At 39.0% G+C, this 19,648-nt stretch overlaps 1 protein-coding gene across 1 annotated transcript in view; it reads left to right on the forward strand.

The window, feature by feature from the left end:
- wdr95 (WD40 repeat domain 95) overlaps positions 1-19,648 on the forward strand; it is a 120,821-nt gene that overhangs the window by 30,994 nt on the left and 70,179 nt on the right. Inside the window, exon 3 of the mRNA XM_039745733.1 lies at positions 17,653-17,706. Within this exon, the coding sequence (XP_039601667.1) occupies positions 17,653-17,706 (54 nt within the window). The remainder of the gene's footprint in view (positions 1-17,652; positions 17,707-19,648) is intronic.

Here is a 19,648-nt window from a genome sequence, read left to right on the forward strand (position 1 = left end):
CTAACAATGAATGTATTAGGTTCAAAAAGAAAACCATTAATGCCTGCATGTTTAAAAGTGGGTGTCATCTTAAGTACTTATTATCATTATTACATTTATACGGTAAATAAGATTCATATATTACAACCTATAGGTCTGCAGTGTTAACAAAGCTGATGATGCTGTGGGCAGAGTGAATGCTTTGCTGAAATATTTGTTCTGCCATTGTATTTAATTTAAAATATTTTACATTGGCAGGTATAATATCCAAGTGTTTCCTGAACTACATAATAAAATAAGTGGGTTGTATCATGTGACCCCCTGACCTTCTCAAACATGAGGCCATCTGTCATGGGTTTTATGTATCTCTGTCAGTGGTGTACTAAGTAACCATCACTTTGTGTAAATAGCAGCTGTGTTGTTGTCATGAGGAAAACATTCACATAGCCTAAGTGTTGGTCAATGGGGATCATATTGCCCCATTACCATTTTCATATGTTGTGTATAAATAATGCAATTATTTGTTTATCTGAAATTGCAAAATATAATTTTGATAAAACAGAAATAACAAATGCCCTTGGAAAATCAAAGTCTAGAAGATTTTGGGATCTAAATCTATAGTTAAAAAGCAGTATTCCTGACACATTCATCATAATCAAATGCAATACTGCTCTTTATTCTTCTGTTCAGAACTGGGAATACTTATTGACCTTGGAAGAATTAGACCTTGCTTTGCTGATGGACTGACATACATATATGCTTCCTGCTGACATAAGTTTGATTGTTACCATGTTCACTGTACTGTGTCTTTGGTGTGTAACTTCTAATTTCATTTGCAGTGTTGCCACTGCGAGGCTGTGCTTTGTTTTTAAAGCCCTTTACAATCAAAAGGGCATTTTTTTTTTACTGTTTTTTATATGTTCTGGAGAAAAGTTGAATGTGCAAGAAAGAGGATGCGTGTCTGTTTTTTGTAATGGATTGAACAGTGTATACTCTGAAATAGGTAGGAGAGGAAGAGGAAATTGTTTATGTTAGTTTTAATTCAATGCATAATAGTAAAACCATGTACAAGAGCCACGGAAACTTCTTAGGAAACTAGGAGAAATTTAAAGCAACATATAAAGGGTACTAAATTCATTCATTAATTTTCAAACTACTTTAATTCAGATTAGAGTGATGAGAGCTTTGGGGCCGATTTAATCAATATCAGACCCAAGGCAGGAAACTACCCATTATAAGACACGCTCATGCATGTTCAGCCATTTATAAAAGCCAGGTTATTAAGTGTGTATGGATTGAAGAATACTAGATTTTCAACAAATGAAATATAACATTATTTCTAATAACACATTTATCAAAAAATAAAGAGATATTTATTTATGTTTTCCTTTGCCTACTTTGCTTAGCTGGTTTAATCATTGGCCCACCTCATCCTGCTTAACCTGATGTTGTGGATGGGTAGAAGTAACACAGGGTAGCTTTAAGAACTATCTGGGTCCCAGCCAGCTTACCCCTTTTAATTGTAGTATCAAACAATAAACAAAACAGGCACACAAGGGTGCAAAATCTAACATAACCAGCCTTAATGGCTTCTCTATAAGTGGGTCAAAATGGTGGAGCTCCATCTTGCTGACAGTCACTTGCCCTCAAGGGCTATCTTCTCACTGCTGCAGAGGAGAAAAACGATGACACTGTTAGCGGATGAGCCTAGAAGGTATTCCTTAGATGTGCATGCAGGATAACATAAATCGCAGAACTAATAATTCAATTATTTTTGTACCTGCAGAATGCCTATATACTATGTAAGCTTTTTGATGCCATAAACATGGTCTTTCAAAACACTCAAGTTGGTAATTAAATCTCATAATATACAATAGCCTGAAGTTAAGGTTGAAATGGGTGAAGTTTAAAGCATTATCACCAGTAAAATGCAGTAATCGGGTCACTCCTGTATTCGTAGTCATAAATAAAAATGTACAGTTTAAAGTGACTATAAATGCTGTAGTGTCTTGAGCACTTTTCACCTATTTTCTCCTTCTATTTGGCATAGCATCATCTCCATTCAGAGAGCAATAGATCAGTTACTTCAGGGCCTACCCAATGTACATTTTTATTTGGATGATTTCTTGCTGTAAGGGATTATTGATGCTAAGCAAAAAGGCAACAATTCAGCTTTTGTCACACAATGTACTGTCCAACTATGATCTTTAGCTCAGCATTCACCTAGCATGTAATGCCTCACCATATGGTGCTGGTGCAGTTATTTCTTATCTGCTATCAAATGGGTAAGAAAAGCCAACAGCTTTTGATTTGTGGAGCCTCAGCAAAGCTAAAAAAATGACATCCAAATGAGTTTAAGGATTTGGCAGATGTGTTTGGGATAAACTCCAACATTAACCAGCCATTTGTGTGGGTGAAAATTCATATTTTTCTCAGGCTAAAAGTGCTGACTTAAGCTAGGCAGCTTAGATTTGAAGAAAAGACCAGGAGATACTTGTAGCCAGGAACTGGCAGGGTTCAGAACTGGGTGACAGCCAATCATTCATCAAAATTTAATCACAAGAGAAATTATAAAACTGGAACAGGAGCAAGAAGTTTGATAATAGGGAAGTCTTATTAGAAAAACATAGTCTTTTAGGAAATCACAAAGTAAGACCTGTATCTGCAATTACCCTGGAAAGGCCCAGACTGACCTTTATACAGTCGTCTGTATAATGTCAGAAGCATTGTGCCACCTGGTGAATTCTAGCTAACATTTCCTGGAAGACGGCTAGACACAAATGTCTCAAAATAGTGCCACCCATATGAAAAAAAAATATGGTGGCATGGTAAGACGTTAAAACTACAGTAATTAAAAAGCTCCAAATGAAAAAACTAAAATAAAATTTGAAATCCTTGGTACTAAAACCTCAAAAATGATGTAAAAATGATATACAGTATATAGAACATTCAAGAGATTTCTGTTAGCACTTTAGTCTGGGGTCAGTATCAGATATGCAGGGGCAAAGAGCAAAAATTCCCTCAAAATTATTCACAGTATTAGTAATAATGTAATAGGTATAACTGTCACTCTGGTACTAAAATTCATCTTTGACACACTGATTCCATGTAATGTTATGGTTTTTATATCTTTCTTCAATCCAACTTTCATGTGAGAACTTCGTAATTGCTTTCAAAATTGCCCGGGGAAATAGAACTATTGACCTACTGTATGCAAAGGTCAAAGAAGCATACAGCGCCACCCCGCTGCCTGCGCTTGGGAAAGCAGATCATAACCTGGTTCTGCTTTAGCCTCACTACAAACCAAGAGTGAGGGCGCTACCTACAACCACACGATCATTCAGGAAGTGGTCCCCTGAGGCAGAGCAGGCTCTGAGAGACTGCTTTGGAACTACAGACTGGGATATCCTGCAGGGATCACATAGTGAGAACATTGAGGGGGTTATTGACTGCACTACTGATTACATCAACTTCTGTTTGGACATTGTATTTCCAGTAAGAACAGTACGCTGCTATGCTAACAACAAGCCATGGATTACAAGTGACATCAAGGGCATTTTGAACCAGAATAAAAGGGCTTTTAAAGGCGGTGATCAGCAGGAGCTCAAGCGCATGCAGAAGGAACTCCGAGTCCAGCTCAGGGCGGCGAAGGAGCAGTACAGGAGAAGGCTGGAGCAAAAGTTGCAGAATAACAGCATGAAGGAAGTGTGGGATGGGATGAAGATCATCGCTGGCTGCAACTTGAAGCAGGGTGCCACCATCGAGAGAGACGTGGAGAGAGCAAACCAGATGAACAACTTCTTTAACAGGTTTGACCACCCTAACCCACGCTCACCTTGGAGTACTGCACCCTCCACCCATCCTTCTGCTGATACCAATATAGGAGAGACATCCCCACCCACAATTACAGCAGCGCAGGTAAGCAGAGAGCTGAGGAGGCTTTGTGCCAGCAAAGCAGTAGGTCCTGATGGAATATTACCACGACTGCTGAAAGCCTGTGCACTGGAGCTGGGGAGTCCTCTATGGCGCATCTTCAACCTGAGCCTGGAACAGGGGAGAGTCCCGAGGCTTTGGAAAACATCTTGTATCACCCCAGTCCCAAAGGTATAACGTCCTAGTGAGCTAAATGACTTCCGGCCTGTCGCTCTGACGTCACATGTGATGAAGACAATGGAGCGGCTGCTGCTTCACCACCTGAGTCCACTGGTCCGCCGTGCCCTCGACCCTCTGCAGTTCGCATACCAGGTGAGAAGGTGGGAGCGGAGGATGCCATCATCTATATGCTTCACCAATCCCTCTCCAATTTGGACAGAGGCAGTAGTGCAGTAAGAATTATGTTTTTGGACTTCTCTAGCGCCTTCAACACCATCCAACCTCTGCTCCTTAGGGACAAGCTGATAGAGATGGGAGTAGATTCATACCTGGTGGCATGGATTGTGGACTATCTTACAGACAGACCTCAGTATGTGCGTCTCAGGAACTGCAGGTCTGATATTGTGGCCAGCAACACAGGAGCGCCGCAGGGGACTGTACTTTCTCCGGTCCTGTTCAGTCTACAGTATATACATCAGACTTCCAATACAACTCGGAGTCCTGCCACGTGCAAAAGTTTGCTGATGACACTGCTATTGTGGGCTGCATCAGGAGTGGACAGGAGGAGTATAGGAAGCTAATCAAGGACTTTGCTAAATGGTGCCACTCAAACCACTTACACCTGAACACCAGCAAGACCAAGGAACTGGTGATGGATTTTAGGAGACCCAGGCCCCTCATGGACCCCGTGAACATCAGAGGAGACTGTGTGCAGAGGGTACAGACCTATACAGTAAATACCTGGGAGTGCAGCTGGATGATAGATTGGACTGGACTGCCAATACTGATGCTCTGTGTCAGAGGTCAGAGCCGACGATACTTCCTTAGAAGGCTGGTGTCCTTCAACATCTGCAATAAGATGCTGCAGATGTTCTACCTGACAGTTGTGGCGAGTGCCCTCTTCTGTGCGGTGGTGTGCTAGGGAGGCAGCATAAAGAAGAAGGACGCCTCATACCTGGACAAACTTGTGAGGAAGGCAGGCTCTATTGTAGGAATGAAGCTGGACAGTTTAACATCCGTGGCAGAGCAACGGGCGCTGAACAGGCTCCAGTAAATCATGGAGAATCCACTGCATCCACTGAACAGTGTAATCTCCAGGCAGAGGAGCAGCTTCAGCGACAGACTGCTGTCACTGTCCTGCTCCACTGACAGACTGAGGAGATCGTTCCTCCCCCACACTATGCGACTCTTCAATTCCACCTGTGGGGGTAAACGTTAACATTATTCAAAGTTATTGTCTGTTTTTACCTGCATTTTTATTACTCTTTAATTTAATATTGTTTTTTGTATCAGTATGTTGCTGCTGGATTATGTGAATTTCCCCTTGGGGACTAATAAAGTATCTATCTATCTATCTATCTATCTATCTATCTATCTATCTATCTATCTATCTATCTATCTATCTATCTATCTATCTATCTATCTATCTATCTATCTATCTATCTATCTATCTATCTATCTATCTATCTATCTATCTTCATCACAGTAGCCATTGCACATCCAGCTACTATAAAAGATAATACACCACCACCAAAACAACAGCCCATAAGTATTAAACAGGTCAGTCTTCACACCACTGAAAACAAAACAGAAATGTGTGCTTATAATATACTTCAAATCTGTTATGAGGCTTTCCTTCATGTCAACATTTTCATGTTATCATGGTCTTTTGGCTGCTCCCATTAGGGGTTGCCACAGCGGATCATCTTCTTCCATATCTTTCTGTCCTCTGCATCTTGTTCTCTTACACCCATCACCTGCATGTCCTCTCTCACCACATCCATAAACTTTCTCTTAGGCCTTCCTTCACTATTGCAAATAAGAAAGGGCTCAGAGCCGATCCCTGATGTAATCCCACCTCCACCTTGAATGCATCCGTCACTCCTATTGCAGACCTCACCACTGTCACACTTCCCTCGTACATATCCTGTACAACTCTTACATACTTCTCTCACACTCCCGACTTCCTCATACAATACCATAGCTCTTCTCGAGGCACCCTGTCATATGCTTTCTTCAGGTCTACAAAGATGCAATGCAACTCCTTCTGGCCTTCTCTATACTTCTCTATCAATATCCTCAGAGCAAACATTGCATCTGTGGTGCTCTTTCTTAGCATGAAACCATACTGCTGCTCACTAATCATCGCCTCACATCTTAACCTAGCTTCCACTACTCTTTCCTATAAGTTCATGCCGTGGCTCATCAATTTTATCCACCTGTAGTTATTACAGTCTTGCACATTCCCCTTATTCTTAAATATCGGCACCAGTACACTTCTTCTCCACTCCTCAGGCATCCTCTCACTTTCCAAGATTCCATTAAACAATCTGGTTAAAAACTCCACTGTCATTTCTCCTAAACGCCTCCATGCTTCCATAGGTATGTCATCTGGGCCAACGGCTTTTCCATTCTTCTTCATCTTCATAGCTGTCCTTGCTTCCTCCTTGGTAATCTGTTGCACTTCCTGATTCACTATCTCCACATCATCCAACCTCTTCTCTCTCTCATTCTCTTCATTTATGAGCCTCTCAAAGTACTCTTTCCATCTGCTCAACACACTTTCCTCGTGTGTATGTTTCCATCTTTATCCTTTATCACCCTAACCTGCTGCACATCTTTCCCAGCTCGGTCCCTCTGTCTAGCCAGTCGGTACAGGTCCTTTTCTCCCTCCTTAGTGTCCAACCTCTCATATAACTCATCATACGCCTTTTCTTTAGCCTTCGCCACCTCTCTCTTCACCTTGTGTCTTATCTCCTTGTACACTTGACATCTCTCTTGACTATCCCACTTCTTCTTTGCCATCCTTTTCCTCTGTATACTCTTCTGTACTTTTCCATTCCACAACAAGGTTTCCTTTTCCTCCTTCCTCTGTCCAGATGTCATGCCAAGCACCCTTCTTGCTGTCACCCTTACTACATCTGCTGTAGTTTTCCAACTTTCTGGTAATTCTTCACTACCACCCAGTGCCTGTCTCACCTTCTCCCTAAACTCAACCTTGCAGTCTTCCTTTTTCAACTTCCACCATTTGATCCTTGGCTCTGCCCTCACTCTCTTCCTCTTTTTGATCTCCAACGTCATCCTACAGACCACCATCCTATGCTGCTTAACTACACTTTCCCCTGCCACCACTTTACAGCCTTCAATCTCCTTCAGATTGACTCTTCTGCGTAGGATGTAATCTACCTATGTGCATCTTCCTCCACTCTTGTACGTATCCCTATGTTCCTCCCTCTTCTTAAAATACATATGTCCATCCTTTTGGAAAAATCCACTATCCTCTGACCTTCTTCATTCCTCTCTTTGACACCATACCTGCCCATCACCTCCTTGTCTCCTCTGTTCCCTTCACCAACATGTGCATTGAAATCTGCTCCATTCACCACTTTCTGTCCCTTGGGTACACTGTTCATCACTTCATCCAACTCACTCCAAAAATCTTCTTTCTCATCCATTGCACACCCAACTTGTGGGGCATATGCACTAACAACATTCATCACACTTCCAATTTCCAGCTTCATAATCATTACTCTGCCTGACACTCTTTTCACCTCCATAACACTCTTGACATACTGTTCCTTCAAAATAACCCCTACTCCATTTCTCCTCCTATCCACACTGATCCACCTGGCCTTATTACTCTTCCATTTAGTCTCTTGCACACACAATGGTCTGGTCGGTGGTTTGTTTACATCAAGACCGGGAGCTCCATTCCATCCTTGTGGTCTGCAGCAACTCACTTCGTCACAGCCCGAACACGTAATTCGAGCACCATCAACACTGGGACTAAAAACACTGCTCTTAGCTCTTGGAAATGTAAGCAGGCAACTATTAGAAGATTTAAGGTTTCAACTTGGAATTTATGGTAACAGGCACACATAGATATAGGAAGGAGCACAATTATTTAAGGCTTTATACATCATTAGTAGTATATTAAAATGAATTCTAAAGTACACAGGTAACCAATTTTAATGATGCTAAAACTGGTGAGATGTGCTCAGATCTTCTTATGGTTAAGGTTGTTGTTGTATTTTGAACTAACTGCAGTTGATTGATGTTTTGGTGCACCAACTAAAAACAAAAGCATGAATTAATTTCTCAGCATCTTACACATGATAATCAAAATTATTTTATATTCCAATTAGCTTAAATGTTGTCATGTTTTATAAACATTAAATTAAATGAAACCACTTTTTTCTTTACAAACTCTAAATTATTAATTTCTTATGAAACCAAATCCATTTCCAGAAAAACAAATTGTGAAACTTCATGGGACTCTCTGCCTGAGGTCATTTTTAGGCCCAACAATATAGAATATTGGAGGCCTTCATGTAGTGAATATTATTTGTCACTGATACTCTTACAATTCATTATATTTGTTGGTTTTTGTAACTAAACTGATACCAGAATATGTAAAATGCAGGATACTTGAACTATCAAAAAACAAAGACCAAAGATATCATTATCTCTCAGCAACAACCAGGAAGCTATAAGCAGAACAATTATTTGATGTAAGCAAACATTAACTATATTTGTTTACACCTTGACTTATTTTAAACTTTATCATCTGTTACTTATTAGTGAATGTTGAAAGGCCATACAACCATAGTGGTTGTTGTTTATGTTGCTATTTGAACTATGATGTGGTGTATTTGATAACTTTTATGTGTACTCTTGATTTAAAAGCAATGCAAATTTCACCAAAAATATTGTCTCCTTTTTCACTTGGGCATTAAGATGGCCCTGTGATGTGCCAGTGTTATCTGTCCCTCTTCTCAGTTAATTTCAATTTGCTTGTTAGGCCTATGCAGGGACACAAATTCTGTCAAATGTCTGATATAGCAGCAATTCTGTCAGTATGCGAAGAGAATACCAAGCTTTATGTGGGTGCCAGCGTTCAGTGGTGTTGCTTGTGGTTGTAATAGGGGGACTTTCATGTAAAAACAAAGAAAAATGTCATCAATCATGTTTTCTGAATAGAATTTCAGAGACACAGCAAAATTGGCATTTGAATTGCAGCAATTGAGGGAAAGTCAAAGAAGGATAAGCGTGTGACATGCACACTGGTGAAAAAATTAAAAGTTTAAAAAACAACTCCAGTTTACATTGGCCTTGACACTTCTAGTGTTGAATTATTGTATCTCTTTACTTCTCACTGTGTCCCTTTAAGTGGGGCACCTCTGTGCACAGTTTGAGAACCATTGGTGTAGAGAGCTGTCCCCTTGCAGAAAGGCAGGGCTGCTTGAGGTAACTGCATCACTCAATCAATAACTTGGTTTTTATTACCATGAGATATGAGTCTTATGTGTGACCACAGTTGATCCAACATTGCTCTGAGTTCTGTCTGTGTGAAAGTGAATTTTCTCAGTAACTGAGCTACCTTCAGAATGTGACAATGCAGCCTGATATGTGACATAATTTTATTTAAGGGAGATATGATGGTGCAGTGGATAGCACTTCTGCCTCACAGTTCATGTCACATTTTTGGCCATGGCAATCTGTCCAATCTGGCAAAGTTGGCAGATGCTTCCCTAGCACTCAGGAACAAGTAAAAGACAATTGCACATTTATTTTCTAACAAATTCTGTTTCTCCTTTCCCATTCACTTCAATGCATGCATTGCATTCATTGCTACTTTCCCAAATTCCTAGAAATGTCTACATTTTTAGTTAACTCAAGGCGAAGCAAATTAAAGAAATATGCTTAAGAAATACAGTGTGAACTACAAATAGTCATAAACTAGTTGTCCACAGTCAACAATTAACACTAGTACATCAATTAATGTAATTTTGTCATAACATGTCTATAAAAGCTATCTGAGCCACCACAAGCCTACTTTCCACCTGCACAACACTTTAAAATGCCGTTAGAAAAGTATACGTTTTATACTTTATACATCCTGAAGACATTAGGCATTTATGAAAAGAAATCTTATGTCATAGACAACAAATAACAGTATGTTTGCCAATAAAGAATAATACTTTATTTTCTATCTCCATTACTTTTAAGATGTTACCCTACTACTCCCGAGACTGTGCTGCTGAGCTTAGCATGTGTACATTCAGATCATCAACATAAATTTAGCAATTTTTTCAATAAATTATAAACATTAGTTTAGAAGCTTATTTCAACCACGTGTAGTAATAATGTGATTGAGAAGCATTTGCTTCAGGAGATTGATTATTGTGGACATTTCCACCATTTTCCATCTGTGGTTTCTGAAAGCGTGTGTAAAACTAACAAGTGCACAGGCTAACAGAGTGTAATAGATATACGCTGACTATGCAATCTTTAACTGTAACCTGGTTAAGAGGTTAATATTGCCACTTGGTTACTCGCAAATAAATCGGTGTGTTGACCAGGTTTCTTAGAGACCATTAGCAAGTTTTCTGTAACCAGAATAAGGGTATATATGGCATTTTTAAAACTCATTTTCTGTGAAAATCTAGGTTACTAAAGTGCATGTAAACACACTCACTAAGAGAATAAAAGCTTAGCCAGTGGAAATGAAAGAGAGTAGTTTGTCTCCTTTGGAATAATAAGAACTCTGGTATCTGAGGATCTTATATTTTAGAGTTGGGCAATGATAAGAGGTTATCTGTAGTGTTGGAATTAACAGATATATCCTTCTGCCATAGAGATTTGAAGATACAGTAAAATGATGGGTGCAGGGAGCCAATGTAATCAATCTATTTGAAGAGCTATGTGTTATTTTTTAAAACTCTGGAAAAACAAACAACTTTTATTTTCCACAGCACCTTTCTATGGCCACCCACAATTGCAAGGAACTTTATAAGTTCAAATTTACTATACAGTTACTCTTTATTGCTATTGGAAACAGGTAGGTTAACTGACTTGAGAACTGAACTAACAGTTTTAGGAATTAAAATATAGTGCCTTCGCCACCACATCACACTACCTAATATTAATATTATGAATGTAATAAAATTTGTTTATAGACTTTTTCTTTGTGTAAGATATGACTTATACTGTCCATGACTTTTGTTTCCTTGTTCCTTGTAGCCTTCACGTGACATATTAAAACTTGTTTTCAGCTATACACAAAGAGCACATTATGCTAATCCATGTTATGAGGTTTCTTGCCCCTATTCCTTTGAATGTATGCCTTATCTGCATTTTATTATGGAGTTACATAATGGGTAGGGCACGGGTCTCTCAGCAAGTCTGCTTAGCTTTGCTGCTTTTGATGATTAGTAGTTTTATTGTTTGGTAACTTTATTCATATTTGTTAATTAAATATCCATTAAGTCAGAGTGCTTGATTGCTGTCAGTTAACATCAAGGTATTTTGCAGTTACTGTACATACACTAAGGTGAACTCAGAACTATAATCTATCCCAAGACCTTTTTTGTTCTTGCTGTAATAGAATAATATTCCCTATAGTTCAATTTTTTTTTAATATATCTATTTGTTTTTGCATCACTTTTGGAGAATCATTTAAACAGGAAAAAGTTGGTTGTGTGAGCTAGGGTTGAGTTCATAGGTAAGTACAAGTTTAATTTAAGAAAGAAGTCAAAGGGAGGTCAATAAGCAAAGCATTATTTTTTGAAAGATTTAGGTTTGTAGGAACAAAATAATCAAATTATAAGCAATGTCTTCAGTCCATATGCTTCCTTTTATACAGTCACAGGAAACCCTGAAAAGTAAATGGTATACTACTGTGAAGGAAAATTTATTTTTCTATGCAGGTTAGGTGATAAAATGTTTACTTTAAGTTTCTAACTTTTGGATGATTCTGTTGAATGATTAACTGTTCTGAGTAGTTCATTTGCTGTTCTATAGACTTATTTAAATAAAAGCATGTTATGTGGAGCCTTTGCAGAATGATTTCAGTGATTATTTAAAAAAAATCAACAACTACTGTAACGTTCACTTTCTCCTTACAATATTCACATTATAAATTTTAATAATGAGAACAATCTTGGTGCTTGAATGTCAGATTTGCTTCAAGTTTTTATTGTTTGTTAATCTTACATGGTCATGATTTTTTTTTCTAATCCTAAAAATACAGTTTCTGATTTTTCATTCTCTTGCACTTCATGTTTATGGTGATGAACCTGGTCACATACTAATAATAATCGCCAGGTGCATCGTTAATCACTCCCATATATGTCAGCAGTGAACTATTCTACATGCAGAAAATTATGAACTGTAAAGACCAAATTTAAACTTATGATTTAAAAATGCTGGAAAATAACACAAATCTGCATTATCACACCATAAAAATAGAAATGTAACACTAGAATTTGTAGAACTAACTGACTAAAGGATCATAATCAATATTTCACTTTGATTTCCCATGAAATAACATGTATCATTTTAGTTACTGTAATTCACTTTTTGGATTATCAGAGAAAGTTAATATGCTGTTTCATTGAAAGTGATTGTCAGCAATTCAGCTTAATGATCTTTTGTAATCTTCCTCTGTAGCAAACCAAAATTTCTAACTGTCTGGTAAGTTTGCATGCCATGAGTTGATGATTAATTTGCAGAGCAATGAGTTTGCAGAACATGTTACTGTTGCTCCTGTATATGATAATAGATAAATATTAAAAAAATAAATGAATCTGTGCATTGGTGTGCTTGCATATTATATATATATATATATATATATATATTATATATATATGTATATATATATACTCCCATATAAGTCAGATCTTGAAACCCAGAAAATCAGACCCTGACTTATATGCCTGTTAAAGAATGCAACACTTAATTTTTTTTTCACATCTTCTTGCCTCCTCCAGTCTCGCATCATTTTCTGAGACACATCGAATTTTGTTGCAGCAGCGCAGTTACCAGTTTCTTTCGCTACTTAAACAATGTTTAATTTAAAACCAGCTTCATATTTTATTCTGATTGAACGCTCCATTGTAGATAAGGGATACTCTTACGATAAAGGTGTATGAGTGTGTAAGATACAAAAAACCCAAATCAGTGCAAAAATTGCTTCAGAATAGTTTGGTTGTTACCATGTGGTCACGTAGGAACAACGGAGAGAGAGAGAGAGAGGTTAGGTGCACGCATTGGTACAGTGCATTACCGTAGCCACATAGGAAAAAAAAGGCAGTGTGCTCCGTGGCTACTCTTTCAGGTGGGCATTAGCATACCATAATCTCTTGGACCAATAGCCTGAGTTTTCCGCATTTAACTTATTTGGACGACATTATAAAATGCCAGAAATTATACTGTAAAATCAGGTCCCGATTTACCTGCTGGAGAACTTCTCTGCGAATATATATATATATATATATATATATATATATATATATATATATATATATATATATATATATATATATATATATATACTGCTCAAAAGAATTAAAGGAACACTTTTTAATCAGAGTATAGCATAAAGTCAATGAAACTTATGGGATATTAATCTGGTCAGTTAAGTAGCAGAGGGGGTTGTTAATCAGTTTCAGCTGCTCTGGTGTTAATGAAATCAACAACAGATGCACTAGAGGGGCAACAATGAGATGACCCCCAAAACAGGAATGGTTTAACAGGTGGAGGCCACTGACATTTTTCCCTCATCTTTTCTGACTGTTTCTTCACTAGTTTTGCATTTGGCTACAGTCAGTGTCACTACTGGTAGCATGAGGCGATACCTGGACCCTACAGAGGTTGCACAGGTAGTCCAACTTCTCCAGGATGGCACATCAATACGTGTCATTGCCAGAAGGTTTGCTGTGTCTCCCTGCACAGTCTCAAGGGCAAGGAGGAGATTCTAGGAGACAAGCAGTTACTCTAGGAGAGCTGCAGAGGGACATAGAAGGTCCATAACCCATCAGCAGGACCAGTATCTGCTCCTTTGGGCAAGGAGGAACAGGATGAGCACTGCCAGAGCCCTACAAAATGACCTCCAGCATGTCTCTGACCAAACAACCAGAAAGACTTCATGAGGGTGACCCAAGGGCCCCATGTCCTCTAATGGGCCCTGAGCTCACTGCCCAGCAGCATGCAGCTCGATTGGCATTCGCCATAGAATACCAGAATTGGCAGATGCACCACTGGTGCCCTGTGCTTTTTACAGATGAGAGCAGGTTCACCCTGAGCACATGACAGAAGTGAAAGGGTCTGGAGAAGCCATGGAGAACATTATGCTGCCTGTAACATCATTCAGCAAGAGCAGTTTGGTGGTGGGTTAATGATTGTCTGGGGAGGCATATCCATGGAGGGTCACACAGACCACTACAGGCTTGACAAAGGCACCTTGGCTGCCATTAGATATCAGGATGAAATCCTTGGACCCATTGTCAGACCCTATGCTGGTACAGTGGCTCCTGGTGCACGACAATTCTTGGCCTCATGTGGTGAGAGTATGCAGGCAGTTCCTGGAGGATGAAGGAATTGATACCATTGACTGGCCACCACACTTTCCTGACCTGAATCCAATAGAACACCTCTGGGACATTATGTTTTGGTCCATCCAATGCCACCAGGTTGCACCTCAGGCTGTCCAGGAGCTCAGTGATGCCCTGGTCCAGATCTGGGAGGAGATCCCACACAACACCATCTGTCATCTCATTAGAAGCATGCACCAATGTTGTCAGGCATGTATACAAGAACACAGGGGCCATACAAAGTGCTGCATGCATAATTTTGAGTTGCTGCAATTAAATTTTGGCAAAATGGACTAGCCTGCCACATAATTTTTCACTCTGATTTTTGGGGCGCCTTTGAATTCAGGGCTCTGTAGGTTGATCATTTTCATTTCCATCAAACGATGTGGCATCCTTTCGCTCCTAACACATTACCCAGTCTATATCAATATAGATATCCAGGAGGATTTCTTTTTCTCATTGAGATCTGATGTGTTTTCAAAGTGTTCCTTTAATTTTTTTGAGCAGTTATATATATATATATATATATATATATATATATATATATATATATATATATATATATATATATATATATATATATACTGTATATACACAATACTTATGTTGTAGTGCAGATTTGCATTGAGTTATCAGTTAGGGTTTCTAAATATATCTGAACTTTAACTTAAACTAGTAATGTGGAGATCTAACACTTCACCAAATGCAGTCATATTGCCATTCAAATGTATCTGATTAACAAAAGTGTTAGTGTTCCATTTTGGATTTTATTTATTATTTTTATATGTATTTATTATATTTATATATGTTGATATGTGTGTGAAATTATATTTTAATGCAGATTTATGTCAAGGTTTATGTGTTTGCTTTTTTTTAAATGGGTGTATAAATATATTTGAACTTTAATTTAAGTTAGTAATGTGGAGATCTAACACAAATGGGGTCATTTTGCCATCTAAATGTACAGTATTTGATTAAGAAAAATGTTAGTGTTCCATATTGGATTTTATTTTTTTATTATTGATAGACAGAAAGGCATTGGTCTCATTCCCTCTGCCTCCATCACAATTTATATTTGAAACCAGTCAGGTTCCCCTTTTTGCTTTATTGCTTTAAAATTTGCTTTATAACTACCATTTCTCCTCATCAGCTTTCTCTGAACTCTTCATTTGTCTCCCTTTCCATACATTCCATACATCCACCTGATCATTCTCATGTCTATTATTTACAGTACAACTTTCCTTCATCCTCCATCTACACCTTGAAACTTATATTTCTATCCTCTCTTCCAGACCACCATTCATTACTCATACATTAATATCATTGTAGATACTAACCAATTGCATATGCTTAACCTTCTCAATGCTCATCTTGCCACTTCTCATAACATCCTGTCTATTGCTTTCTCATGATCATTAAGTTCATAATACAGCTTCTTTTCTTGCATTCAAAGCTTTTATTTGCATTTTCCTGGCAGGAAAGACCACATATGCTGTTTGGTTCCTGGGCATGAAACCAGACTGATCCCTGCTTCTTTTCTCTAGCACTCTCTAAACTACGTTCATTACTTGTTTAATTTGCTCATTACTTGATTGTTTGGTAAGATCCACACTCCAGTGCATCTGTTTCTTGATCAATGAGAATGAGGACACTTCTTTTCCAATCCTTAGGAATCCTCCCTTCATGCACAAACATGCTGCACATGTCTGTCAACCATTCAATTCCAGAATCCCCATCTTTCTCTTTATTCCTTAGCAAATCTGTGGGACATATGCTACTGCTATATTCATCAGTCATTTACCCATGATTATCTTAACCATTACAACATGATCACTTTACCTGATTTTCCCATCCTACTTCCAAAGTTCCATGACTCATATAAAGATTCTTAACACCTCATACTAACACCATCATATTGCTTAACATAAAATTGGCTGAATCTAGTACATCAGGTGTAGACCTACCATAACTCAAGTTACCCCTGCCTTTGGTTCATTTGGGATCCACAACTATCTGTTTGATGTTAAAAGATGGGGTGTCCATGAGGTTTACTGGCTCACACAATATTAAGCATTCTTGTAACATTCATCCTTGGCCCATCTCTGCATATGCAACTTCCTTTTAACTCCAGGCATCTAATTATACGGCTTGGAAAGTTTTTGTTTTGCAGTCAAATGGTAGAAGGGGTCAATGTTTTGCATTATCCTTTTAAATTTTATGAAAACCGTTGATTTTCTTTTACATATTTGCACTTCATATTTGTCTTCACAAATATTGACTTTGCCTCAAGGTTTCAATTTTTGTTTAGTTTATGCCTGTTTTTTCTTAAGACCCTGGCAACCATTCACATGTATGTGGACAAAATAATGTTATTAATGTTTTTTTTTCACCTAACTTTTGACTTATTTTTGTTTTTGTTCTGCTCCCCAAAGTGAGCATCTGAAGCCATTCATAACAAGCTTCCCACCTGCCTCCCCAAGGTTGGCCTTTAACCAAAAAAAGAAGTATTCTAGAATATCACTATCAGTGCATTTACATGAAGAGATATTGATCTCTGAGAAAACAGGCTAACATGCATAGATTTCTCAGTGGGTAACCTGCTTATGTGGCCATGTAAACCCTGAACTTGGTTGCATCTAAGGATTTTGTAGTTAGCACGTTTGTTACACTGTATTAGCCTATGCATGTCTGTTCATTGTTGGTAAATTCTTTTGAAATGCTTCTGTCTCACCAGTCTTTGATTCACACACACACATCCAGCAGGCACATGTAAAAAATGATGGATGCGTCCACAAAGATCAATTTCCTAAGGCTCAAGCAAGCGTCCACAAAGATCAATTTCCTATAGCTTGAATGAACATGTTGTTCCTTCTCCTGGTTAAAATAATAATCTGTCTCATAATTTTAGAAACTGATAAATCTGTGTTGATGATCTGAACCTTCAGTGCTAAGCTCAGCTGCACAATTTCAGGAGATACAGGCTCAATGCTTATTTTTATAATCATGTTAGCCATTTTAGATGTTTAATCTTTTTTAGTGCATTTTTATGACATCAGAGCATTTTGCCAAATTAGAACTACATACAGGACTTACATATTTAAAGGCCAATTTTCTGCCTTAATAACCTTATCCTGGTTTTGCATATGCATATAAATGCCTTTTAGCGAAAATTCACCAGATTTTAAAATTATTTTTCCCTTTTCAACAGATTGAGGAGAGAGTGTCTCTTGAAAACCTGCAGAAGCTTAAGGTGGCTTTTGAGGTAAGAGATATTTGGGTTATTGTCAGTATGTAAAAGCTCTTCATCAATGCTGTCTTAAACTAGCACTTTTTCAAGTAGTAATTGAATGTGTTTGATCAATGTTGGGTATCTAACCACTTTAGCATTTATGGCTGGCTACATCTTACTATGCTCAATGAATGAATGTGTGTTTTGAATATGACTATTAGGTGTAGCACTGCATTTATAACTAAGTCTGACCTATTGAGTTATATTGATACTTTGAAAAGCTGACCGGAGCTGTGGCCGTAAGGTGGTCGGTGCCTGTCGTGGTGGCAATCCCCGAACCTGTTGGTGGACACCGGCAGTGAGGGATGCCGTCAAGCTAAAGAAGGAGTCCTACAGGACCCTTTTGTCCTGTGGGACTCTGGAGGCAGCTAATAGGTACCAGCAGGCCAAGTGGAATGCGGTTTCGGTGGTTACTGAGGCAAAAACTCGGTCGTGGGAGGAGTTTGGGGAGGCCATGGAGAATGACTTCTGGACGGCTTTGAGGAGATTCTGGCCCACCATCCGGTGTCTCAGGAGGGGGAAGCAGTGCACTGTCAACACTATATATGGTGGGGATGGTGCGCTGCTGACCACGATTTGGGACGTTGTGGGTCAGTGGGGGGAGTACTTCAAAGACCTCCTCAATCCCACTAACATGCCTTCCAACGAGGAAGCAGAGCCTGGGGACTCGGAGGTGGGCTCCCCCATCTCTGGGACTGAGGTCACCGAGGTGGTTAAAAAACTCCTTGCCGGCAGGGGGTGGATGAGATACGCCCGGAGCTCCTCAAGGCTCTGAATGTTGTAGGACTGTCTTGGTTGACACGTCTCTGCAACATCGCATGGACATCAGGTACAGTGCCTCTGAATTGGCAGACCGGGATGGTGGTCCCCCTCTTTAAGAAAGAGAACCAAAGGGTGTGTTCCAGCTACAGAGGGATCACACTCCTCAGCCTCCCTGGAAAAGTCCATTTGGGGGTCCTGGAGTGGAGGATCCATCAGATAGTCGAACCTTGGATTCAGGAGGAACAGTGTGGTTTTCGTCCTGGTCGCGGAACAGTGGATCAGCTCTACACCCTTGGCAGGGGCCTGGAGGGTGCATGGGAGTTTGCCCAACCAGTCTACATGTATTTTGTAGACTTGGAAAAAATATTTGACCGTGTCCCTCGGGGAATCCTGTGGGGGGTGCTCCGAGAGTATGGGGTACTGGACCCCCTGATAAGACCTGTTTGCTTTTTTTTTTTGCTTTGAATGCACTTCTAAATAATTACTACTATTTACTATACTAATAATAATTACTATTATTAAATCTCTATTTACTTGAATCTACCTAGATCAGTGCCCATGTGTATCAAGCAACTCAGAGTAGGAAAATGATTATTGAAAACCAAAATCTATGAGTGATGCAAATTTGGACTTCCTTTTAGGATTAGGAGTAAAAGCATTTTAATAATAAAGTAGGCAACTACTCCTAACTTCTCCAGGATTTAGGAGAGCTCAGCCAGAAGGTAGTGTCCAGGTAGAGACTGGCATGCATATTCAGGGAAAGGCATATTGTTTTGGAAACATTGGACCAAATAAACTAATAAGAAGATAACAAATTTACTGAAATGGTATTTATTAAAAATCTTGTATATCATGTAATCTCTTAATCTACACAAAGAGTACATACACTGTCAGCCAAAATGAAAGTGTTGAAAAGCATGCATATGTAAAATGTAAGTAAGAGTAAAAGTATAGTATCAACACAGAGTATGGCAAAAGTGCTATACAGGCGCCCAACCCAACACAGAATGACAGCGGAGGCACGTAAAAATTAAACAAAAAGATTTATTTTCTTCAGTCGTGGGGCATGTCTTCCCTGTGTCCCACAGGCCCTACACAGCCCCCAAAACACACAAAAGAAAAACACCAACACACACTCTTCTTCCTCCACTCC

This window comes from Polypterus senegalus, chromosome 2 (genome assembly GCF_016835505.1).
Source record: "Polypterus senegalus isolate Bchr_013 chromosome 2, ASM1683550v1, whole genome shotgun sequence".
NCBI lineage: Eukaryota > Metazoa > Chordata > Cladistia > Polypteriformes > Polypteridae > Polypterus > Polypterus senegalus.